The following is a 25,826-nucleotide window of genomic DNA, read 5'->3' as shown; positions in this document are numbered from 1 at the left end:
TCATTCATTCCTTCAACAGCCATTGTGTTGCCCACAGTCCTTGCGCTACTCTCAAAAGATAAAATAGTGAACCCAGTCCCTGCCCTGGAGGGGTATGCTGTCCAGTGGGAAGAACAGATGTGTCCAACACCTGCAGGACCTACAAAGACAAATGGTAGTCAGGCTGCCAGGTCCCAGGATGGCTGCCTCTGTCTGTCTTGTGAACTATGAGCAAGGAGTGTCAAAACTTCTCCATAAATATTACAAATGCCGTAAAACTGAGCAATTTTTCTATTCTTCCTAGCCAAACAAAAGAGACAGGGAAGGGGAGGAAAAAATAAACAGGAAACAAAAGGAAAGAGACAGAGGCCCAAAAAAAAACGAATGCGAGATGGAAAAACAGAGACCATGAGATTTCTCCACCCGCCATCCTGCCCCCACTTCACACCCCATCCCCGCCCCCCCCCCCACACACACACATACAACGAACAAGAGGCATACCCAGAGGAGTAGGACTGTAGTCAGGGGTTCACCCACAATTGTCAATGTCATGGCAGGTCTGGGGGAGAAGGAACCATTGTGTTCTCACCAGTACTTGATGTGATTCCTGACCTGTAGTAGGCACTCAAGCAGTACTTGATGGATGGATGGAGGGAGGGATGGTTGGAGGGATGGAGGGATGGAGGGAAGGAGGGAAGGATGGAGGGATGGAGGGAGGGATGGATGGATAGATGAATGGAGGGATGGACTGAAGGATGGATGGAGGGATAGATGGATGGAGGGATGGAGGGATGGAGGGATGGATGGAGGGAGGGATGGATGGATGGATGGTTGGATGGTTGGATGGAGGGATGGATGGATAGATGGATGGGGGGATGGATGGAAGAATGGATGGAGGGAGGGATAGATGGATGGAGGGATGGAAAGAAGTCCCTCAGGAAGAAGAGATGAGCCGTAGTGCCAAAATCCATTTTGGACTGAAGTTCTTCCCATAAAAACTGGCTGAATAGTGAAAGATATATACCCCAATCACCCTAGGCCAGTGATTGCTGACATGATTTGTACACTGTTCACCTATAAGACTCTAAAAAAGACTCCAAGAACAAACTGGTCCTGAAGTTCAGGCTCCCCCACTTGGGCTAGGTGACACTTACTGCTGACACTGCAGCCTCAGCTCTAGTCACCCCACGCCCTGCCCTACCCACCCTCTGCTGCAGCACACAACCCACAGTCTTTGATACATTGGGGCTCTCCAGAAACCTCTCCCCAGACCCTCCTTGACCATGGGGTAATACAAGTTTATCCCTGTAGACCAAGACCCAGCATCACCTACTCCAGGGAGCTTCCCCTGTCCCTGTGATCACTCCCATCTCTCCCTGACCAGAAGGCACTGCTCCATCCTCAGTGTCCTTGCAGGACCTTACACACACACCCCAGCTAGTACAGGTGAGGGACTCTGATTATGGGTGAGGGGCTCTGGTCAGTCCAAATTCAGAGCCCCGTGAGAACAGAGATGGTCAGTAGCTTCAGTGTCCAGCACGGAAGTTGGCTCAGTACTGAGGCTCATTCGATGCTGGAAAAAAGGGAAGAAGGAACCCACAGCAGAGCAGGGAAGGCTTCAGCAGGCACAGATGGGATTCCCAGGAGCAAGGCCCAGCCCCTTTCCCCTGCTGTCACCTCGATGGCTTCAGGGACACTGCGGCCCTGGAGTGAGATGAGGATGCCCACCCATTCACCTGCCCCGAACGGGCGGGTCAGGCTAACAGGCTCGCAGGAGGGTGGCATCAAGGGGTGTCGCTCTCCACTGGAGCCCCTTTTAGCAGCCAGGGGCCAAGGAAGAATGCAAGGCCCAGCCAAGGAGAAGATGAGCACACCTCCTTCCCCTATTAGGGGCACGTGCTGGTTTGAAAGTATTATGTACCCCAGAAAAGCCATGTTTTATTTCTGATCCAATCTTGTGGGAGCAACCATTTCTTTTAATTCTGATCGAATACCGTAGGGCAGAAACTTTTGGTTAGATTTTTCCATGAAGAGGTGACAGGCTCAGTTGCAGGTGTGACCTTTTAATTAGATGAGATGTGACTCCACCCATTCAAGGTAGGTCTTGATGAGTTTACTGGAACCCTTTCAAAGAGAAAATATTTTGGAGAGCATTCAGAGCTGACGGAGACGTTTGGAGATCAAGACAGAAACAGACCAGGTGCTAAGCAAGCACTCACAGAAATAGCCAGAACCTGAAGAGAACCCTCTGGCCCTGGCTGATGCTGACACCGAGTTTTGTCCTGGAGAGCTAAGCGAAGACCCAGAGACGCCAAATGAGGAACCCTCATAGGAAACAGAGGCTGAAAGCAATGGGGCCCAGGAGCAAGGGACCAGCAGACACCAGCCACGTGCCTTCCCAGCTGACACAGGGGTTCCAGGCCACAATTAGCCTTTCTTGAGGGAAGGTAACCTCATGTTGGTAGCTTAATTTGGACACTTTCAAGGCATTAGAACTGTAAACACGTGGCTTATTGCATCCTCTTTGTAAAAGCCATTCCATAAACCTTGTGTCTGATGCTCCTTTTATCTATGGTATGGACAGATGAGTAAAACATATGGATTAAAAATAAACAAATAATAGCGGGAGCAAATGCTAAAATAAATTGAGTAGATTGAAATACTAATGATCAATGAATGGGAGTGGTAAGGTTTTAGAAAAAAAAATAGGGGGATCAAAGGTTAAATCATATTGGGGAGATGGAAATACTAGCGGTCAATGAGAGGGAGCAGTAAAAAGTATGGTATGTAGAAGTCTTTTCTTTTCTCTTTTTATTTCTTTTTCTGGAGTGATGCAAATGTTCCACAAAATGATCATGGTGATGAATATACAACTATATGATGATACTGTGAGTCACTGATTTCATACCAAGAATGGAATGTTCATATATTTAGAATGTTCGTGTTTGTATAGTGTTATGTTTTGTCAATAAAAATATATTTTAAAAAAAGATAGAGAAATTTTAAAACCGAAAAAAAAAAAAAAGCCATTCCATTTCTGGTATATTGCATTCCAGCAGCTTAACAAATGAATACAGAGGGTGATTGAAAGAGCCTCCTTCCCACACCCAGAGACCTCCACTGCCAAGGCAAGCCCAGAGCAGAGCAGGTGCTGCTGGGACAAGAGCTTCCTCCAGGGTCCGAGCCCCCGGCTGCCCCTGGAAGCAGCCCCTGACACCAGGAGAGCATAGAGTGCTGCCACCTCCTCACCCTCGCCCCCTCTCCCAGTCTCTCCAAGGGGAGCCTGATGGCTCAGAGAGGCTCGGTATCTCTGCCAGCTGCAGCTCCCTGTGCCCATCACAAGGTCAGGCTCTCCGTGTCCAGCTGCCCCTGCACAAGTTGGAGGTCCCTGGGCTGGGGGCCAGTACGCCCTGTGCCCACCAGGCTGAGAACCACCTCCAACTGCTACACGTGCCGTGGACCCCGCCTGAAGAAGCAGCATCCCAGCACAGCAAATCGACATCCAGGTGGGTTCCTGACCATCAAGAGGAGGAACATGTCCCTCATAACGGTGAACATGCCAGCCTTAGCCATGGATTTGCACCAATAAAAGGTAAAAGAGCTCAAGCAGATTCCATCTTCTGCACCCATTGGGCAAGGGGAGCCGTCTAAGCCACACCCCACCCTCTGGTCCAAGCCGTCGCCTGCAGAGCCCAAGAGGGGCACATCATCAATACTGGGGGTTAGGAGGCCTTTTTACATCCCTGTAACATGGTTTAGCATTCCATAAAATTCAGGACAGGCCCTGGGACTGGGTCACCCCTGTAAACATCATCTGTCATCATTTGTCATAGCAAAGAAGAGGTTGACTTACTCTGCTCCAGAATCCCTGACAATCTCCCTGGGCAGTGAAAGCCCACCTTTGTGCAGGGACAGCAGCCTCAGCCCCTCCGAGGGCACCTGCAGCTGGACCAGCCAGCCACCCAGCTGATGCTCGAATCCAGACCCATGGTCCTTCCCCCACTGTGCTTATGAGCTGCACTAGATGCTCCCTTAACATTCTCTGGACATATGCATCCTTAAAACCTCCCAGACCCTAGCCAGAGGCGGTTGAGCAAGCACAAGGCAAGCACAGCCTTATTTTACCCATGATAGTGCATGTAAAAAACCTGTGCTCTCTGTTCTCAGTAGAGCAGCATGGGCGGGGAGCCCTGGAGTAGACCAGATCTGGGCTCAAGTCCTGCCCCCCTAGTGGCTATTTGTGTGACTTTCACCAAGTCATCTAATATGTTTGGCCTCAGTTTCCACCTCTGCACCGTGTGAGGGTGAAAGGACATGCACAGAGGGCCAGGTGGGTGGTGGCCCCAAGACACAACAGCGTCCTTGCCAGCAGGGCACAGGACAGAGATGCTCACTGGTGGCAGCTGAAGGTAGCTGAAAGGGCAGCTGGCCTTACACTGAGACCCAGGGTCCCTCCTTCCTGTAGTCCCCGGCCACGACCCCCAGCGCCCACCACTCTCATCCCACGTTGAGGGTGACATCTGTAGGAGCCACCCAGCTCCACCCCACCCAGCAAAGCAAAGGCTTTCCAAATGCGGTGTGGGGAAGAGGAAGGCAGTGGGCCAACGCGGAGCTGGAGTTTACATAGTTAACCACTTGGAAATAATATTTTCAGGCTACCAGTCTTGGCTGTGTGTCAAATCCTTGCAAAGGCCTAGAAACAGAGGAAGGAGCTGAATTCATCTGGAAGAGAAATGCATCAGTACATGCGGTGAAAAGAGAACAGCTGCTTCTTGAGAAGCCGGTGCCAACTGCTTCATGTCTGCCATTTCCTTCATCCCCAGTTTACAGATGAAGAAACTGAGGCTGGGGGTGGGGGATGGTCACCCAAGGTTGCACAAACCATGAGTGTGGGAGCTGGGTCTTGACCCCATATCTGTTTAACTCCACAGCCAGTGTTTCTCCACTCCCAAGCTCAACAGCACAGTAGAGGAAAAGGAGCAAGGAGAGAGGCAAGACGGTGAGAATGAGCTGGGATGGTAGGAATTGGCACCATTGTTGGAGCAGACCCTGGCTGGGGAGACTTAGCAGGTCAGACTTCTACAAACGCATCACTGGAAAGATTCTGAGAAAAGTCCAGACACACTAGCGCGGCTAATCCAAGGCTGCCCATGACTGAAATGAACTGCTTGGTCCAGGTAAACGTGTCCTGGACATCGCTGCCTGCTGCCCACCAGTGGGCCAGCGTCTGATCATCCCATCCTGCCAGCGCGGCCAGCCAGTTGCACCAAATTAATCGTTCTGAACATGAAGTTCTTGGGCGGAGGGCTTCGTGCTGGTTCCTGGGGCCCGGGGTGGCCTTGTGAGTAATAATTAATTGAAGGCAGATGTAGGATGAGCAAGCAAAGCCCATCAAATGGAATTAGTATGAGTCCGCCCTGCACTTCATTTTACTTTCAATCAGAGAGGATCAACGAGGGAACTGGGGTTGTGTAGGCAAACAGCGGGAGCCTTCGGTCACCCTGCCGTCCACGCGGTCCATGCACTCCTAGCATGCCCCCAGCATCCGAATCCAGGCCAGACCGAGACCCGCCCACTCTGGCTCCTCAGCCCTCTGCCATTAGCCCCTTGGAGCTGCCGCCGATCGACCAGTTTATACCATGCATCGTGCTTATCTGTTCTCACATGAACGGATTCTTGGCTTAACTGCTGGCTGTGCTTTTCCTTAGAAGTTCCTAACCCCTAATAGAGGTGTTTAAAGCTGCTGATTAGTCCAGACACCAATAATAATGATAATAATAATAAGCACACGCACAATGTGTCACTTAACAAAATGCAGCAGACATCTTCTCCAGGTGCTAACAAATCCCCAGGTGGAGCTGCCCACCTCTTCAGCAGAGAGCTGGAAATTTATTTTATCCCTAGAGGCTAACACCTGTCAGCAGAGAGGAAAATTTAATAGGCAATGTATACACATATATATATAATGTCGGGCCAGAATTTTTCCGCAGAAATCTCAGGCAGCGGACTTGTAAACAAGCTTCCTCACCGGCTGCCCCCCAGCCTCCCAGAGTCTGGGATTCAATGAGAACAAAACCCTTGGCTGGGACTCTGCCCCTTGTGGGCCACAAGGGGCGGAGCAGCCGTGCGTCCTCAGGCCTGCTGCGGTCAAGCATGAATGGATCGCGTCCTGCAGCCCCCGGGAGCCCCCCCACCCCAGCCCCCCAGGCTCTGCTGCACTCCCCGGGGGCAGCCAGCCGCGGCGCCCGCTCACCCACCTCGTTGATGAAGGCGTGGGCTCCCTGGGGGCTGAGCAGCAGGATGGCGCGGCGGAGCGTGTCCCGGTACCGGTTCAGCTCCTCCGTCTTCATCGTGGTGAAGAGGCTGGTGAACACGTGGCTGATGTTCCTGTCCACCTTTTGTAAAGACACGTCAAGGCCCAGCCGCGAAGCCCGGTCCAGAAAGCTTTGGAGGCCACGGATATCTGAGCAGCGGGAGGAGAAGGAGAGAAGAGAGTCTGTCTTTAAGAGGGAGGGGACACGGGAGGGTGTCCAAGTCCCACGTTCCCCAATCGCACAGGGTGCGGCCACGAACAATCTCCACCATCTTCTGAGGCCACGGGAGACGGCGGCGAGGCCTGGGCTGGGGCCAGGAGACAGGATGTACCAAGGATATTGCTGAGGTGGGCAGGCAAGAGGGCTTGAGTTTGCTTCAATGGGCAGAGGTTAGAGGACCCCAATTTAGTCCCATTGTCCCTCAACAGCCTTCAGCCCGCTGTCCAACTGGTCCTGAGGCCAGAACAAGCTCCTTTTCCATAAAAGCTACTTCCCTCCCTACTGTTTTCATCCAGCAGGCCCAGACCTCATAGTTCTGTCTGCAGAGTTACATTTGCTGGTGGTCTCTGGCCTGCTCCCTTTCACCTCCCTCTGCTCTCCAAAGCTCAGGCTCCTTGAGCCTCCCTGGCCATTTGGGGCCACCGACTGCCCTGAACTGAGCCGGCGTAGACTCAGGGCATGGCGCAGTTTGAGCCTTCGACGCCTGCTCTGTGCCCGTGGCTGAATGCCCTGTGCTCTTGGAACCCAAGCCTGAGGCTTGGGACCCTGTCTTGTTTCAGGCCTGGGCTCCTGCCATGCTGACGGCACCCTGGCTTTTCTTAATGAAGCACTCCCCTACTCTCTTTCCACGGGGATGTCACCCCTAAGCCTGGCCCATCAGAATGTCACAGCTTGACTGGTTCAGGGATGCTCAGATGACCCAGGGTGGTCCATTGAGACAAGATTCTGGGTCCTGCGGCTGAAGCACCTGGAGAAGAAACTTACACTTTTTTTCCCTGCAGTTGTCATGATACAGGACATGAGTCTGGGGAGAGACGAGCAAGGGGAGCTGTAATAAATTCCCAGGCGAGTCTGGAGCCCAAATCTATACTTTCCAGCTATGGGAAGTGCTAGTGCTTTTTTTTTTTTTAACTAGTGCACAAATCTCCTCTCAGAACCCATCTGTCTTCCCCTAAAAGGTGGCCCACCTGAGAACAGAGCCAATGCTATAGCAAGTACGTCCAAAAGCAAGACTCAGTCCTGTGGACGTCATTCAAGCTTCTGGATCCATCTGAGCCTGAAGTCTGCTTCTCCTGCATTCTTCAACTCCATGAGCCAATCAACTTTCTTTTTCACCTAAGCCAACTTGAGTTGGGTTTCTGTTACTTGCAGCCTGACGTCTCAACCAATTGGCTGTTTCGTCAAAGCATGGGATGTCCTTAATTTGGCCTGCCTACATCCCATCTCCCAGAGGCAAGTCCCACCTCCTAACTACACCTCCTGACTATGCTCTCGGGGCCTGGGGCCTGGCCTTCTGCAGGCTGCCCTAGGCCTGCCCCAGACTCCACAAGCCACATATGCTGCCTGTGCCCGGGGGACTGCCGTGGCTCACCCTGGCACATCCAGCCACTGAGAACAAAATCAAAGTGAACGCAGTTAATTCAGCCAGATTGTGTTTCTCCAACCAGTTTTGCTCCCAAACTTCAGCTTTGTGTCCCTTCCACCAATGCATCGGGTTCCACGTGTGCTGGGACCAGGCAGTGGCTGCAGGGGCGTTCAGGCTTCTAGGAAATTTAGGTCCAGCTAGCCTGTAACAAGGGCCACTGTGGACACTCAAGCAAAGGGCCAGGGAAAGAGCAGGGCACTGAGGCGGTTATGGCTGGGGGTATGAGGGTTGGGGGGAGGCTGTGAGCACAGCCCCTGTTCTCAACCACAGGGGAAAGCCCAGGACTAGAGTCTGCAAGCCTGATGGGAACCCTGACACTTAGAATAGTTGTTAAACACTCAGGTAAATCATCCAGAACCTCTGCACCTCAGTTTGCTCATCAGTAAAATGGGGGTTAAAAATCACTAATGACCATTTTTCACAGCCACTTTCACTTCCCATTGAGAAGCTCTTCAATGCAAAGCCTAAGTCCTATGACTTTCACCTGCTCTGCCTCTGGGGCCTACACTTAGGAGGTGCAGGGAAGCCATCTAACCAGTCCAGGCCAAGGGGCACAGTAATGCCCAAATGAGAACCTGGGAGTCTCCTGGAGGTGGGAACCGTGTGACTGGCCTCACGCCTGTGGCACCTACATGCAAGGCCAGCCATGATGGCCACACGCTCGCACATCAGCAGCCTTCCTCCCTGAGACACAGCCATGTACCCAGACCCGCCAGCCCACCCATGCACAGAGTGCCCTGCCCATCAAGCCAGAGAGCAAGGAGCTGCCAGGGCATCTTCTCCAAGCCCAGGACCAGGACAAGGTGGCCTGCACAGGTCTCCCCAAGGTCACTGAGTGGGCACAGAGGAATAAGCAAGGACCATGGTGCAGTGCATCTGGGCCCCAGACATCAGGGCCCTGGGCTGTGAGCACCCCTCGATCTACAGAGAGGCCAGTTAATCCCCAGCGGCCTTCCCTGGAGAGTTGGAGCCCCAAAGTCTCTTGAAAGAAAAATGGAGGAGAGGTTCTTTGGCACTTCTTGGTGGATCAGAGGGAGCAACGGGGCAAATGTGCCAAGGAGCCTCAAGGTACAGAAATGCAACAAGGCGAGGGGGCCCCCAACTAGGAAACCTCAGTGCTAGTACCAGCCCCAGCCCCTGCCCCTCCTGAACACAGCACAGCTCACACCCACCAAATGTTAGCTCAGAAAGGCCTCCATGCTGGGCAGGAGCTGAAAACAGCAGTGGGCTCCGGGGCTGAGCACGCAACAGCTCCACCTGGACCAGGACTGCCCCTCCCCACCCCTATCCAGTAGCCACTAGGCACATTGACTATTGAAATTAATTAAAATTAAATAAAACTCTGTTCCCTGGTTGCACTGGTCACATTTCCAGTGCTCTATAGCCACACAGGGTTCTTACACTGGACAATGAAGAAATAAATCATTTCCATCATCACAGAAAGTTCCATTGCACTGCACCACCCAAGAAGCCGCATTTTACCCAGCCCAGTGCAAATGTCGTCACCAAATATGGGAGACTGGCTGCATTCAGGCCCCCAGCATTGGGCCCCTCTGCCCACACTGTTGCCCGTGGCTCTGACAACCCCTCCAGCACCCACTCTGGGCTCAGCCACGTGGCCTACTCCGGTCTGTGGGACAACCGTAAACTCGATATCAACCTGAGGTTTGAATAAGGTTTGGTGCATCTTCATTTCCTCTCTAAGACCCTGCAATAGACAGCCCCAGGCTGACCTGCTGGAAGGAGGTCAGAGACGCATGGAGAAGACTGAGCCAGCCCCAGCAGCCCCCCCAGCCACAGGCCAGCTGAAAGCAGGCACAGGCCTGGGCCCGGAGCAGAACAGCTCAGCTGACCTCCAGACTCATAAAAAAATAATAAATGGCTACTGCTCTAAGCCACTGCGTTTACGGAGCAGTTGGTTTCACAGCAGTAACTAACTGATAAGCCCAGGTAATTGGATGCATTTTATCTGATGTGTCTTATGAAATCTTAAGTGTAAGGTTGAATAGCTGCACCACCCACACCTCTGCTGGGCACTGTCCCCAGACCGCAGAGTGTGAGCCAGCCTCGAGGCCAGGCCACGTGTCCACAGACAGCTTCCTCAGCCCTGTTCTTTCACCCGGACACCAGCAGTCCTCACTACCTCCTGGCCCTGGCTCCGATACACTGGTGCTCAGACCTTAGGAGAGCAGGCGAGGGTCTAAGAGCCCACCCAGGGGCAGGCATGAAGCTGACATTCTGAAACCCACCATCCAGCAGCTCCCACGCCTCTCCCAGGCACCTTCTTAGGCAAGTGTCTTTCACAAGGCAAAGATGGATCAGGTCTGCAGAAGTGTGACTTTTTTGCATGCTTACCTGAGCATGTCCTTCAGGAGGGCTCAGGCTGGCTCCATGTGCATGCACACAGGTCTGTGGGTCTGGCAGGGCCACCAGCATGGCTCCAGGGGACATCATGCACCATGCCAGGAGGGCTGGTCCTCTCAGGCTGGGGACAGGAAGCCCCTCCAGTCCCTTCCCCAGGGTGGCTCTGCCTAGACCCATCTCAACACATAAGACTGTTTCTCTTCCTCGGGGTATATGAGGGGCTGGGGGCAGGCAGCCACTCTCCTGAGTCATACACACACACACCCACCCCCAGTACCCACAAGACAAATGGTACACAGAGCCCGATGGCTGCGATTCCAGCTTCCATCCAGGCTGCCTCTTGTGGGACTGAGCCACCAGAGAGTCTGGGCTCGTTGTCAGCACCTGGCGCCTCACACCTGGAATACCTGATGCAGGCTGAAGGTGGCTCTCCCAGTGGCCACGGCCCTGGGCTACAACTGTCCGCTCCCATTTGGCTGAAAAGGTCAGTTCCTAGCCTCGGCCCTCTGAAGCGCTTACTCAGCTGCACTTGAGGAGATGGGGCCAGATTAACAGCATGGAGAGAGAGAGGGAGAGGGAGACAGAAAGAGAGCACACTGGGGCTGCTCCCCCAGGCAGCAGAGTGGTTGACCCTGCCAGGCCTTCCCCAGACATTTCCCTGCACAGGCTGCCCGGTCCGGCCACCACAGTTGATGCAGCTGTCCCCAAGCAGACCCACCCCACCGGGGAAGGGAGCCAGCTGGGGGGCACCTCTGGGCCCCACGTGGCACCAGCCCTGGCCCTCTGAGGCAGTGGGGAGATGCTAGAGGAAAGAGGCCTAAGTGGGGACAGGAGAGGAAGGATTCCTTCTCCCCCAAGAAAGGAGGAAGCGCCGGGACTCAGGGGACAGGGACAAGGCTGTTCCTCTGAGGAAATGGAGGTGCTGATTCCCCAAAACAGGTTCTTGAAGAACAGGGCTTCCCCCCAGCCCGCCCCATGCTGGGCCCTCGAGGGATCCAGCCTCCAGACATCTTTCCAACACCCAGAGCTGGCCAAGAGCCCCTGGCTGCTCCCTGTCAACACTCACCCGTCCCCTCGTCCCCTACCGCCTCCTGAGAGCCTGCTCTGTGCCATCTGTCCTTCTCCTAGGGAAGAAGGTCCACGAGCCCTTCCTGCTGTCATGGAACTCACATTGCAGGGGCTAGAGAACAGGCCAGGACAAACAAACAAATGGAAGACAAGAGAATTTCCAACAGGGTGAGTGCACTGGTGGAGGGAGATGCTGGGCGCGAGGGGCCAGGAACGGTCCCTGCGAAGGCGGCCCTCCTGCTCCCACCTGCTCCCCAGCCTCCTCCTGCGGCCGACTGAATTCTGTACCCCAATGCACACCTGTTCTTAATTGCACCCCTGTGGGTGTGAACCCATTGTAAATAGGACCTTCTGAAGATGTTACTTTTATTAAGGTGTGGCCCAACCAAAGGAGGGTGTGTTACTGGAGGCCTTAAAAGGGAACCCGGAAATCACAGAAGCAAGAGAGGAGAGGACATCGCCATGGTGGCAGAGGTACGAGCCAGGGGACCCCAAGGGCTGCCACAGCCAGCACCAGATCAGCAAAAATTGGGGAGAGAAAGCACAATCTCGCCGACGTTGATTTTGGAATTCTAGGATTCAAAACCATGAGCTAATAAATTCCTGGTGTCTAAGCTAATAAATTCCACTGAGTGGAACTTGTCATGGCAGCTCAGGCAAACTAAGACACCATTCCTTAAGCCCCCCGCGCACCTCCTCAGCCTGTTCTGTGCTTTCTGCTGGCACGCCCCATCATGCTCACCTTCAAGTCCCTGCTGCTGCCCGTCGGTCGGGATCCAAGAAAGACAACACCACGCACACCCACATCTGACGCTTACTCCGCATTCACCTCCCCAAAGCCACCTCCACTGTCCTTTCCCAGCTCCGTGGTCCCCTCCCTGGAATGCCACAAGTGTCCTCCGAAGTCCCCCTGACCTCGGCATCCAGCCTCCAATGCATTCCAGCAGAATGCTCTCTCTAAAGTGCATGTCTGCTCCTTCCCCTAGAACTCTGGACCAACACCCAAGACTACGGAAAAGAGGCCAAGACGCTGATGCCCTGAAAAGCATCAATCAATCAATGAGGAGCAAACAAAGCCTTCCGGAGACTTCACTACTGTACACAAACCAAACTCCATACCTCTCAGCCTGATGCCTAAGAGAGTCTCCGGCCCCAGGGTTCTCTTTGTTTTTATTTTTGTCCTGCCATCTCCTCAACTACCACCAGCAACTATGCAACCTGTGCTCCAAGGAAATTAGCTCTTCGCCCTTCCCTAGACAACCCCCCACTCCCACCCCCCACACACACACATACACACATCCCTTTGCCTGGATGTTCCCAATTTGAAGGTCCTATCCCGCCATCAAGACCTGTTAATACACCTGCCCACAAGACCACGTCAGATGCTTCTAATCAGAAGTAATCAATGCCCTCATCAAATAGAACAATTAGTGTCCACGAGAAGCAGGGGCCAGGTCAACCTCATTTTTCTATCCAATTCCTGGGTTCCAGGGCCTCAGCACAGCCTCGGGGCAGTAAAAGCGTGTAGGACTCAACTGAACCAAAGCAAGATTCAGCCTGAAGGTCAGCGTAGCCCAATGCCAGTAACCACACAATGAACACGTATCCAAGTGATGCAAAGGTCTCCCAGGTGAAAACAGGAAGCCAGGCAAAAGCTTTTTGGGGGGGGGGGGCGCGGTTAATTTAAGGTTATAGCTGTGAGTGCTCCCCCACTCCTGGAAAAATAATCAGAGTCACTGGGTATTTTAAATACTTTCTTCCTGAAAAGCAATCGGAACGAAAGAACACATTTCAAATTGCTTCCCCTACTATTTCCAATTTCCAAGAAAGGCCCCAGCACAGATAGTACTTATAAAGAATATTTTACCATCTGTAATGAACATATATATGTATGAAGGCGGCCGCCTCACAGCCAGGAGTTCACAGTCAGAAGTGTTGGAGGATTATTGGAAAGTTTTCCAAAGGCTGAAACCCAACTTTGAGTCTATGGACTTTTTCTTTTTCTCTTATTTGGCCTCCAAAGATACGCTTTGAATTTCTTCCCAGATGTAGTTTACCCATAATTCAAGTTCATTCTCAAGACCTCTGTCCAAGCACTTCTCCTTTCCTGCCCACTCCCCTCCCCACCACCAACTCAAAATGTCACCGTCTTTGTCATAGGCAAGGGGCAGCTGCAAAAACAGGTTCTGGAGGGCGGCGTGTGGAGTGCAAGGTAGCTCAGTGGTAGAATTCTTGCCTGCCATGTGGAAAGACCTGGGTTCGACTCCTGGCCCATGCACCTCCCGAAAAAAACAAGCAAAGAAAGAAAGAAAAGACCAAACAAAATTTCAACAAATGGTGCCGCAATAACGGGATACTCACATGGAAAAAGAATGAAATGTGACCCTTGTAATACAGCATACAAAAAAAAAAATTAAAAAGAAACAGGCTGTGATGGAAGCTGGATCTTTCTGTAGGGGAGAGGGCATCTCAAACCCCTCCTGCCTGTGGTACGAATCAAAAGTAATGCCACTTCCCTCTGCCCAGAATCCGTTTGACCCCTTTTCTCTCCACATCTCAGCTGCCCAGCTATGTGTTTCCCTCCACTCCTCCCTCCTTCTCTTCCTTCCTTCCATCTGCAGGTATGTCCTGAGCACTGTTTTAGGCCAGGACCTGTGCTGGGCATCAGAGCCGCAGGCTTTTAAAACTTCCCAGCCCTGTCCTCAAGGAGCTCCCCATCCTCAGGCAAGACTGACCCCGCCACTTGACCACAGCTCCTCCTGCCATTTCTTGGTCACTCCCTGAGGCACACCTCCAGGCACTCAGCAGACCACACTGCATGAATGAACTGACGCACTGCAGCTGACCCATGAAGCCGTATAGAGGACATCTCTGGGAGAAAGGCAGGCACAGACAAGGCTCCCATGAGCTCAGCACATGGAGGAGCAGCGCCGACCGTGGCCCATCCAGCCCATCCACAGAACGTACAAGCCGGGCCCCTCCCTGTCACGGAGGTGTAGCTCACCCCCCACCCCAGCCCCAGAGCATGCACACCCACCCCCCAGGGCTCAGGCAAAAGCTGGCTTCAGGGGAGCAGGAAGACCCTCAGGTGGGGTCTCCCCACCCTCAGCAGCACAGCACCCTGCTCCGATCCTTCTCACAGAGGGGGTCTTGCCTGAGAGGGAGGCCGCCTCTGTCCTAGGACACAGTCACAGCCTACCTAGCTCTCAGCGTCCTCCAGAGTGGCACTCCTGGCCCCCGAAAGCTGACCCAACCTTTCCCATGGCGACCTGGCCAGGCCGAGTTCAGGGGGTAGCTCACAAGACGCTGACCTGGGGACCCCTCTCCCCCAGGGCTGTGGGTTCTGATCCTACCCCACACCCCTCCCAGCCCAGTCCCTCCATCTGCACGGGGCTCCCCACCCCCCACCCCACCCCATGCGCACCCGGCGCTCCTGCAGCCAGGGGCACCCATGACAGCCAACGCCAAGCACAGCCTGTGCTCAGCCAGCAGCCCCCTCCCAGGCTTCTGAGTCCCCAAGGGGGGGCTCCCAAGTGAGCAAATCCTCCCTCTTGTTCCAGAGACTTATCAAGAAGGGAGGCGCCAACCCCACACACAGATGGCACAATAGGAGACTAAAAAGGTCAGCTCTCCCTTGTGCCGTGATGGGAATTCCAACGTTTCAAAGTGGCTGAAGGTCCGGGACGGTGGGTCATTGAAAATACTCTGAGAAAGAGAACTAATTTCTGCCCATAACAGGAGCAGAAAACACCCAGGAGCCTCCTGCTCCAACAGGCTTCAGATCCAGCCATGAGACTTTACAAAGGAAATACGTTGCCAGATAATTCCTGGTGGGTGCGTCTACAGGGGGCATCCGTCCACACCCGCGCGTGTCCTTCCAGACTCAGGTACCCGCATGTGAACCATCCCCACGCCCCCTTCTCTGGAGACCTTACAAGGGAGGGCTTCGGCTGTTCATAACATATTTCATTTCTCACCAAGCTCTGTTCCTTTCCATTAAAAAAAATAATAAACACAAGGGAAAAACATTTTAAATAATCAGGCTGGAAGATCAAGATTAAAAACAATTTAAAATAAACGTCTGCTCTGGCACTTTGGAAAAAACATACCACGCTGCATTAAGTGCTTTGAATTAAGTAAATTACACCGAGTAACTAATTTACATAATGATCAGAATTTGCATTTTACACATGTTATGATGAAAATGGGTTTATAAAATAATTCTTCACCAACTTCTGTTCTGAGTTGGGTTCCAGTATTTGGATTAAAATTCCACAGTATTTATCTACTGCTGTCTCTCATGTTTCAAATGTCTGGCTCCTTCAATATTTTTTGTAATCTGGCAGGTCCCTTATTCCCATTGCAATAAATAGTCACTTTGATTTGCAATTCCCTTTAGTCAACTAAGATCATATTTTTAAAGAATACGTAATATGCTAATAATTCTTAGAATTTTCACAAATAAAGTTTGATGCACCCATCACCTTTCACTTATAGGGTATTTGGTTTTGGTTTTAGCAGTTCTTTCTCCAAGATTCAGAGGGACGATTTTCAAAGTCCTCTAGCTTCTGATGTATTTTTTTTCAGGATGAGGAAGTAGACTGGCATTTCCTCAGGGTTCTTTCCTGCACCCAGAGGGCCTCCAAATGGTCCCAAAGGAAGGGCGCAAGACCTTCCGCTCCTTAGACCCCTCCTGCCAACGAGACCCACCTCCAGCCCCAGAGAGGTTCTGGTTCCCAGAAGGTAGGAAGCCAGATCCCTTTGCGCCGAGCTGCTGGATGTTTAGACGCCGCAGTGGCTTGGAGCTATGTACCCCAGAAAAAATATATGTTCTTAAATCCATTCCTGTAGGTGTGACCCTATTGTAAATAGGGCCTTTTGATAAGGCTACTTCAGTTAAGATGAAGTATGACCCAGGATGGGTCCTAACCCTATTACCGGAATCCTTTATAAGTGGAATGAAATACAGACACATGAGAGAAAGCCAAAGGAAGAAGCCGGAAATCAATGGAACCCTGCGAGGCCAGGAGAGGTCACCATGTGCGCTGCTATGTGGAAGAAAAGCCAAGGACCAAGGATCGCCAGCAGCCAGCTCCAGAATGCCAGTCTTCTGGGAGAAAGCATCACCTCAATGACGCCTTAATTTTGGACTTCTCCTAGCCTCAAAACCTTGTGCCATTAAATTCCATTAAGCTGACCCATTGCATGGTATTTGCTTCAGCAGCCAGGAAACTAAAGCATTCATTGTTTTTCTTACAATGAATGCTTTAGTTTCACAGATGAGAAAAGTGAAGACCAGATAATTTGAGTCCCTCTACTGATTCCACACAGTTAACAAGAGCAATGACCTAAGTTCTAGATGAGAGCTAAGGATGCTCTACTGGATTTCTCTCTAATTTTGAAAGATTCCAAGGCCAATGTTCACCCCAAACAGCCATGTTTGAATTTCCAAGGAGCTTTGCTATTTTGTGAATGGCCTACCTAGATGACCTATCTCCCATGGCACTGCTGGACCAATGCCACAAGCTAAAAGGATGACGCAATCATAACACAAGTTCTTATTGAGATCTGGCTCTGTCCCAGGCATGATGTAAGAACTCTGCATATATGGCCTCAGTTACTTCCCAGGACAACCTGATGAGATAAGAACTGCTGCTCCCCCATTTTCCAGGTGAGACTATAGAGGCAAAGAGAGCATAATGACTGGTGTAAGGTCCATCCAGCCAGTGAAAAGTAGGAATGAGATTGGAGCCCAGGTCCTCTGACTCCGGAGCCAGAACAATTCCCCCACATCCAGCCAAGGAGTCCAAGGTACCGGGGAAGGAAGGGAAGCAGGTCCCTTCCACCATGTGCAGACACACACCTGCCCATGCCCCTCACCAAAGCTTCGAGCAAAAGGGAATTACCAGATGACACCTATTTCACAGACATGCTAGCAGCTCAGAACAGCCAGCCTGCAAGTAGCAGAGCAGGGATTCAAACTCAGATCTATCAAAGGCTCTGCCCTCGCTGCTACACCAAGACATCAGCCTCCCTCACCTCATCCCAGGTCTACTGAGTGGCCACGCCAAACAGCTCCAGAGAGACCACACAGTCCACTTGTCAAGTGCAGGAGCCGAGCTTTTAAGAATGGCAAGATGTTCAGTGGTAGAAGGCTCGCCTTCCATGCAGGAGACCCAGGTTCGATTCCCAGACCACGTACCCATCCCCACCCCCCTCCAAAAAAATGGCAAGAAGATGAAATTCTGATGCATGCCATTAGCAGCGGTTAATTTACAATCAGTATTAATAACTGGCATTACCCTGTGAAATGCAGCGTCTTCATTAGGGCTGTAAATTATCACTCTAAGGAAAAGCCCACGTTCCTGGAAAGAGCAACTCTGAGTGTGGGGTCTTGGAAGCAACCCTGCATCCCCAGTTTCACTCCTGCAGACTTGTCTAGATTGGCTCAGGGACGCTGTCTGCTGCCCCCACTCCTGACTTGCCCCACCCAGCACGCTTTCCTGACCCTCGGGTGCATCTGAGGCTCCCCAGTCCCTGTACCCCTGCCTGCCCCGCCACTGGCAAGGCTGTGGGACTGGCCCCACTGGGCGCCTCACTGCTCACACCTGTGCCTGCCTGGTGCCCAAACCACGGTGTGCCCTGTCTTGGATGCTAAAGAGAAGGAGCAGACATTGTCCCATCTTCAAGCAACCGAAAGGAAAGCAGACCAGCAAGCAATACTCCAGGCAGGTACCAGGAAAAGTGGGAAGTACATACAGCGTTTGTCTGAGAAGGAAAAGTCTTCAGAGAAGACTTTGCAGGGTGCAGTTCAGGAGCTGGGTCTTGCAGGATGGAGAGACATTTTCTAGGTGGACGAAGGAGGGGAGAAGATTCCAGGTCAAAGGGAATATCAGGCTCGAAGGCTGCGTGGGGCCCAAGGGACCGTTTGGGGAGGCGGCTGGTGGTTCTGTTTGGGTGTGAGGGGAATGGTGTGCCCCACCCCGGAGGATAGCTTGGTTGATAGTCCTGGAATTCGCGAAAAAGCAGTAGGACAGAAGGAAGGGTGGGGGCTGGTCTTCCAGGAAGCCAAAACCAGGGTATGTGGCTGCAGGCCGCCAGGCACCCCTCCCGAGGTAAACCAAGGCTCTGCCGTGGGTGAGTCCCGGGTGTGCAATCACCCTGCCCAAGCCTCAACCCCCATGCGCTTCACACTCCCCCACACACACTCCTCCCTCTTCTCGGTCCACGCCAGCCTAGCGCTCCCTCCTGCCCATGCCCAGTACACCTTCCTCTTCACCCAGGCCCCAGGGCGCCCCCTGCCTCTTCTCCTCCCATGCCCCGCTTCCCTCAACGCGCCCTGCCCAGGCCACACCCCCCTGGCCTTGCTATATGTCTGTAGCCCAGGTGCTTGGAGCAGCTGCTGCCCTGCTGTAGGTTCTGAGAAGGAGCATGGGCTTTAGGACCTGACACATGGGAGATGGGCTCACCCACGTTCTGTCCCCGGCCTGGGCACAACCCTTACCCTGTCCAAGCCTCAGTTGCCACGTCTGTAAAATGGGCAGATGGACTTCTGTTCATAGGACTATTGGGAGGGGCGGACAGGATGCTATACACAAAACACCCAGGAGGGGGCAAAGCTCCTGGAGAGGCTCAGAAACAGCGGGCCCTGCCCTCTCCTGCGGCCACCACCCCCCACCTGCCGGGACCTTCCCCTCCTGAGACCCTCAGCCCCTGCAGCTTCCCTTGACCTCCTAGCAAATGTTTTTTAACTTATGTATTTAATTTACATAATTACTCTTTGGAATTTTACTTGGGCGTCATTGGTTTCATTAAAAACACCTGCCTTTGAAGAGGCCCTGTCAACCCAAGCAGGGACCTAGGCCACACCATGGGACTCAACTAGGCCATCCCCCAAGGCCCCCTTCCTCAGTTCACCTCCACAGAGAAGAGCCCACGGGGTCTCTCCCAGCTCAGCACGAGCACATCCTGGAACACACTGCTGCCCTCAAGGATCCCACAGCAGAAGAGAGGTCTAGGGACAACTCTCTCTGTCTCAGAGGGCACCATGGGCATGGTGGGAGGGAGGAGGGCTGGGCCCCCTGCTAAAGGACCCTGGGGATGGGCCCAAGGAGCCAGGCAGGCAGATGGGTGGGCATCCCTCAGGGTAAACGAGCAGGCGTGAGGAAGGGGTTTCCGTGGTGTCCAGCGGATAAGGCTGGAGCCCCGGGCAGTGCAGACCACGAAGGCACCGAAGGAGGCCCAGCAGCATGGATGCTCCCTGGGCGGGGAAAGGGGGTTTGATTTTGAAAAGTTAGTTTGGCAGTTCTGTAGGGGGTGCGGCCTGGAGGGCCAAGGCCAGGGTTGAGGGAAACCAGAGCCAGGGCCCAGGTAGGACCCTGAACGGGGTGGGGGCACTGGAGTGGATAGGAGGGTCCTTCCCCATCTTAGAGCAAAGCAAGGATGGAGCAAGCAATGGAGACCCAGGGCCAGAGGACAGCAAACAAGGACAAGGGACAGGAACTAGGCAGAGAGGTAGCGGCCGGAGACACTCAGCCCTGGGAGATGATGGCTCAGCCCAGGCCTGATGCCAGAGCAAAAGAACACCTCCCCTCCTCCACCCGATGCGTGCACACACATGCTCACTCACCTGCACACTCACATATTCACACACACACATGCACACACATACTCACTCACTTGCATAGCTCACATTCGCACACATGTGCTTACTCACCTGCATACTCACAAATTCACCCACGTGCACACACATCCTCACTCACTTGCATAGCTCACATTCGTACACATGTGCTTACTCACCTGCATACTCACACATTCACCCACGTGCACGCACACACACGTGTGCGTACTTACACATTCACACACATATACACAGTCACTTGCATACTCACATCTTCACACATACGCATGTACACATCCAAATCCATACCCACATTCACTCACACGAACACACACCCGTATTTTGAACACACTCATATACTCACATTCACTCTTACATTTGCATTCCGGAGCCAGCTGTACCAGCTCATGAGAGCCTACTGTGAAATTTTCAGGAATTTTGCAGCTGGTTACTAAAGACAGCCACTATCAATTAAATTATATAAACTATCAAATCATATTAAAAACATAATGGATAAATACTCAAAACTCATCACTTCCCAATTATTTTGCTACCTTTTACTACTTTCTGAGCTCTCAAGACTGCTCATGCCTCGTATCTGTACGGCAAGACCGTATATTGGCGAGCTCCCAGGCTCCTTCCACCACCTCCATGCTCTGACATCAAGTGGCTCAAAATCAACCAGGGGGGAAGCAAACGCTACAATCAAGGCGATTTATTTTTTGGAGAGCAGGTTGTCAAACATTTACCAGCTTAGTACTGCTGACATACTCATACCTATTCACACACACACACACACACACACACACACACACACACAGGTGGACTCGCATGCTCATGCTTCTCATACCCACATACTCACACACACTCATGGGTACTGACACTCAACACACACACATACACACACTCACAATCAAGCACACACACACACACATACACTCTCCTTCTTTTACACACACCGGCATTTCCTCTCCCTTCCCTTCACCCAGATGGTCAGAAACTACACGCACCCCCTGGGAAGGACAGCGCAGGCTGCTACCAGCTGAAGTCATTGCACACCCGCTCCCCTCTCTCCACCCCCTCCACTGGCCACAGGGAGCTGATGCCCCAAAAAGGAGCCTACACTGCTTCCCCCCGTGTCCTTGGAGACAGAGGCTCCATGCCTCCCTTCGATCACTGGAAAGCAAAGAGGTGGCAGAGATCATTCACATCTGGGTGGGGTGTCAGCAGGGGCAGAACTCTGCAAGGACACAGTGATGTAGCTGGATCCCCAGCTGGGTAGCCAGGCCACGCTGGGAGCAAACCCGGGCATCTGAACATGTCTGCTAAATCACAAAATTAAACCCACATCTATATTAATTAAGAAATCGCTCTGCCAGCCTCCGCAGGCTTAATGAACTGCCAGGCCATCCATCAGAACTTAGCCACGTCCCCCATAACCCTTCGGCCGGATTACAGATGGGGCACAGGGTGAAAGCCAGGGTAGCCAGGGTATAGTTCTGGAATATAATTTGAACATTCCTTCCCCAAATACCATCCTCGGAGCTGATTGATCACATCCTCCCACCGGCCCGAGCCCACCCCAAGAGAGGCTGGACTGCAGTGCCATCCGTCAGCAGCCACCAGAAGGCCCTGGAAATGCCAGAGCTGCTTTAGGGCTCCGAGGAGAATGCAGACAACTGGACTAATGGCATGATCAAGGCCTCAGCAGTAAGCACTTGGGCTGCCAGAGACAAGTCCGTGCCTTCTGCCCCCAAGGGCAGTGTCTCCGGCTGGCGACGGGGGAGCCCCGGGGAGCAGGGTTGCGAGAGCCCCTGTATGGAGCACCTGCTCTGTGTGTGCCCGCACACATGCTCTCAGCAACCTAGGAGGGCAGATTTCTTACTCCTAATTTCAGAGAAGGAACCTGAGTTCCAGGGTTCCACAGCTCAAGGAACAGTGGCTAAGCCAGGTGGCTGTGCCCCACCCCACCCCGCTGCCTTGGAAGAAAGACCACAACAGTCCATGGAAGCCCCAAGGGCCACAGCACAGTGTCCAGGAGGCTGATGACTTCTCTCTGATGCTGGGAAGATCTGGATATCTGAGACGCTCATCCCAACAGCAGCACCTACTGTCTCTGGTCGTGGGTCCGGTGGTCAGCACCCCCGAGTGCTTTGCATATCCACAACCCAAGCATGGAGCCGGTCATAGAGTAGCAACTCAAAAAAATCTACGTGGGGAAGGTGTTTGCATTACGCAATGAAAGATGGTTCTTGCTGCGTGGGGGGAACTGGGAAGGGCACCGCAACTGGAGCTGCGGAGGCTGTGTCGCACCTCCCAACATAACTTCCGGAACCACCCCTTCCGGACACCTGACTTCCGGAGGACCGCCCCTTCCTCACATCACCTGACCCGCTTGCTTAAAAACTGCCCACACCATCACCCAGGGGCAGACTCACCTCTCTCCCTATTGGGTTAGGTGAGCTCTGCCCCGGAATAAACCCGCCTGCTTTAAACTTCTCGGTCTACCTTCCTTCTTTCTCACCCTTTCGCCTCCCAAACCTTTCAGTTCTCTTTCAGGAGGTTTAAGTTAAAGTTGAGGAAGGCCCTACTGCATTGATGCAGAAGCCCAGGCTGGGACTAGATCCTGCAAGCTGAGGATGGGGTCTGCAGTAGCTGAGTGCATATACTTTGCGCTCTGGGCAGGGATGCCACGGAAGAGACCCTGACAAGTGCAACAGGCACTGTGCTGAGCCCTGGGCATTCCCACCTCTTTGACTCAGCCTGGCCATTCCAGAGGGGCAGTTCTAGTGTCATCCCCATTTTACGGATGGCAGACTGAGTCTCAGAGAAATCGGTGCAAGAGCCAGGGTTCAAGTTAGTCTCAGGTCAGAGCCCCTGCCCTTAGCCTTGCGGATATCCAGAGACATGACTGCCACACAGATGACCCTCCTTACCTGAAGCCCTTTCACCCTCCCAGAAAACAATAATCAAACAGAGACCCGTACTCCTCCAACTCTTACCAGGCCAGCGTTATGGGCAGTACGGCTGGCTGAAGGCCAAGGACTGCTTTCTGTAGCCCTGGGACCAAGCTGCCCCCCGGGGGCCAACGGCTCCATGCAACATCGTCAGACTGTCCGTTCTCAGCAGCAGTCACGTGGCCTCCCCCAGGGCCCCCGAATGGGCTCTTTCATCACCCACAGCTGCCTTTTCCACCAACTTCGCGAGAGCCATTGGAGATGCACATTCTGACTCCGAGTCAGAGTTTTCATTGCGATTGCAGTGATTTCCAGTTTAGAAGGAAATGAGCACCCCAGAAAGCATTCAGAATTAATCCTACCCTCCTGGAGCAGTAATAAAACTCCGTTACGGATGAAATACGAGCGGTTCATCACAAGCCCTGTCACCGCGAGAAAAGAGAGATCCAATTGCCTGTGCGTTGGCACAGCTTCCTGGGGCCGCGGGGGGCATCTAACGCTCTGGCCAAAGTTCCCCGTTCTCATCGCCACTCTTCTGCCCTTTCCATGACTGTATCCATCAGCAGTAAGTGCGGAGACAGGTTAATAGTTCTCCAGCTCTCTCCTGGAGGAGGGTGGGATGGAGAGCAGGGAGGAGAGTCCTGAATCCCCGAGGCAGGGAGGCTCAGCCAAGGATCCCACAGGTGGACCAGGTGCCGGCTTGGGGAAAGCAGGAGAAAGTTCAGGTGCAATGAGAGCAGGGGCAAAGACTTCAAGGGTGGGCACGTCAAGCTGATGGGTGGGGCAAAGGCCCCCAGCCCCACAGAGGCAAGGTCCAGCCCAATCTCTGATCGCATTCTCCTCCCGGAAGCAGAGGCTGGACCCAGGAGGAGAGGAGACCCAGGAAGTGATAGTTTATCTGATATCTTAATCTTAGGCTGCCAGGGCTGCCCTCACCTGGTACCCAAAACCAGTTGGCTTAAGCCACAGAAATGTGTTGTTTCACAATTCTGGAAGCTAGAAGTCAAGATGTCAGCAGGGCCCCATACACTTTATTTTCTGTCATAGCAAACAAAATATAATCATTATAAAGCCTGTGTTTGTACAGTAAGTTACATAAACCAATTTAAAATTAAGGCGAACAAGAGAAAAATCTTGATAGTTATCAGCATTTCTTAAATTCTCAATATTAAACACTAACTTAAATACCATTTGATTCACTACCAAAACTAAATACATTCTCAAAATATCAAGCAGAAAGTTATTAGAAACATCAACTTTGCTCCAGTAATGACGTATGTTACTGAACATTTTCAATTTTTGATTTCAAGAAAATTTAAAGATACAAATGTTTTTACAATGAACATGAAAATCTAATGTCTTATGATAAACATTTAAAATCTATTTAATCTAATATTACTATAGCTGCTTGTGCTTTCTTTTGGTTTCAGCTCACATAGAGCATCTATTTCCATCTTTTCACTTGCAATCTTTGTATCCTTGGGTCTAAGATAAATCTCTTGTGAGCAGCATACACATGGATCATATTATTTAATCCACTTTGGCAATCTGTGCCTTTTAATTAGAGAGTTTAGTCCATTAACATTCAAAATTATTACTGTGAAAACAAATTTGAGTCTAGTATCTTATCCTATATCTATAAACCTAGATATAAATCAGAGCTTCTTAAATTCTAAATATTAAATGCTAACTTTTAAATACCACTTGATTAGCTTTTGAAACTGTGAAGGTTCTCAAAATATCAAGAAGAAAGTCATTACAAATGTCAACTTCGCTATAGTAATGACCCATGTTCTTGAACCCCTCTTCCTCTTAAAGGGGAGAATTGTTCTGTGTGTCTGTCCTGAGTCCTGGTGGGTGGCCGGCAACCCATGCCATTCCTTGGCTAGTAGAGACGTTACTCAACCCCTGCCTCTGTCACATGGCCATCTCGGTCTCTTGTCTCTCTGTCTGTGCCAAAATTTCCTCTCCTTATAAGGATGCCAGTCAGTCTGGATTCAGGCTCATCCTGAACCAGGTAGGATCATCTCAACAGATAATATCTTCTAGGATCCTACTTATAAGTAAGCCCACCTTCACAGGTCCAGGGGGTTAAGTCTTCGGCATGTCTTTTGGGGGGACACATTCAATCCACTGCCCCATCTCGAATTATAGATTCCTCACTTTACATCTTTACAATGAGGCAGAATCAGGACTTCAGAAGTAAGGACCAGCCTGTCTTCTGGCCCCAAGACCCCAGAGGGAGGAAAGGGAGAGAGAACGCTCATAGGTAATGGCTGTGTAGCCACAAGGCCCACAGCCATGAGTTAAACGGCTACCCAGGCAGTTTCCATCAGGCTCTGCTTCTAGAAGTCAGCATCTAGCCCCTCCAGGGCCCTGGCCAGCCTCTTCTCTCCCCTAAATGGCATCGCCCAATCCTGCAGCTTCAAACGCCATGTAGACCTCATTAATAGTGCTACCTTAGACTCTGCCAGGATTTTCAGACCCACCTATCTACTTGGACATAGACATTTCCCATCTCAGCCCAGCCCAAACAGAATTCTCATGTCAACCCCCAATCAGCTCTGCTCCCACCATCAGCAGCACCAACCACCTGGCTATGCTGGTCAAAAGCCGGAGAGCCTTCCTTGAGTCCCCCCTTTTCCTCACTCCTCACTTCTAATCCAAAAGGTGCCCTAAATCTAAACTCTTCTCCCCATCACCACTGCTGCCTCCTCCAGGTACGAGCTATCCACATCCCCCTCCAGACTTTCCTGACAGCTCCTAGCTGATCCTGCTACTTCTACTCATGCTCTCCTACCTGATCACAACCCCACAAAAAAAAAAAAAAAAGAGATTTCTCTAAGCAAGAATCAAACCAGGTCTCTCCCCTGCTTAAA

At 52.2% G+C, this 25,826-nt stretch overlaps 1 protein-coding gene across 2 annotated transcripts in view; it reads right to left on the bottom strand.

Moving 5' to 3' along the window:
• The window catches only part of GRID1 (glutamate ionotropic receptor delta type subunit 1), a 729,341-nt gene that overhangs the window by 502,878 nt on the left and 200,637 nt on the right, over positions 1-25,826 (bottom strand). For both annotated transcript variants that reach the window (XM_077124708.1, XM_077124709.1), the window contains one exon: positions 6,237-6,442. In XM_077124708.1, coding sequence (XP_076980823.1) covers positions 6,237-6,442 — 206 coding nt within the window. The remainder of the gene's footprint in view (positions 1-6,236; positions 6,443-25,826) is intronic.

This window comes from Tamandua tetradactyla, chromosome 13 (genome assembly GCF_023851605.1).
Source record: "Tamandua tetradactyla isolate mTamTet1 chromosome 13, mTamTet1.pri, whole genome shotgun sequence".
NCBI lineage: Eukaryota > Metazoa > Chordata > Mammalia > Pilosa > Myrmecophagidae > Tamandua > Tamandua tetradactyla.
The sequence above is the reverse complement of the archived record's forward strand: the minus strand, read 5'-3'. Positions and strand labels throughout refer to the sequence as shown.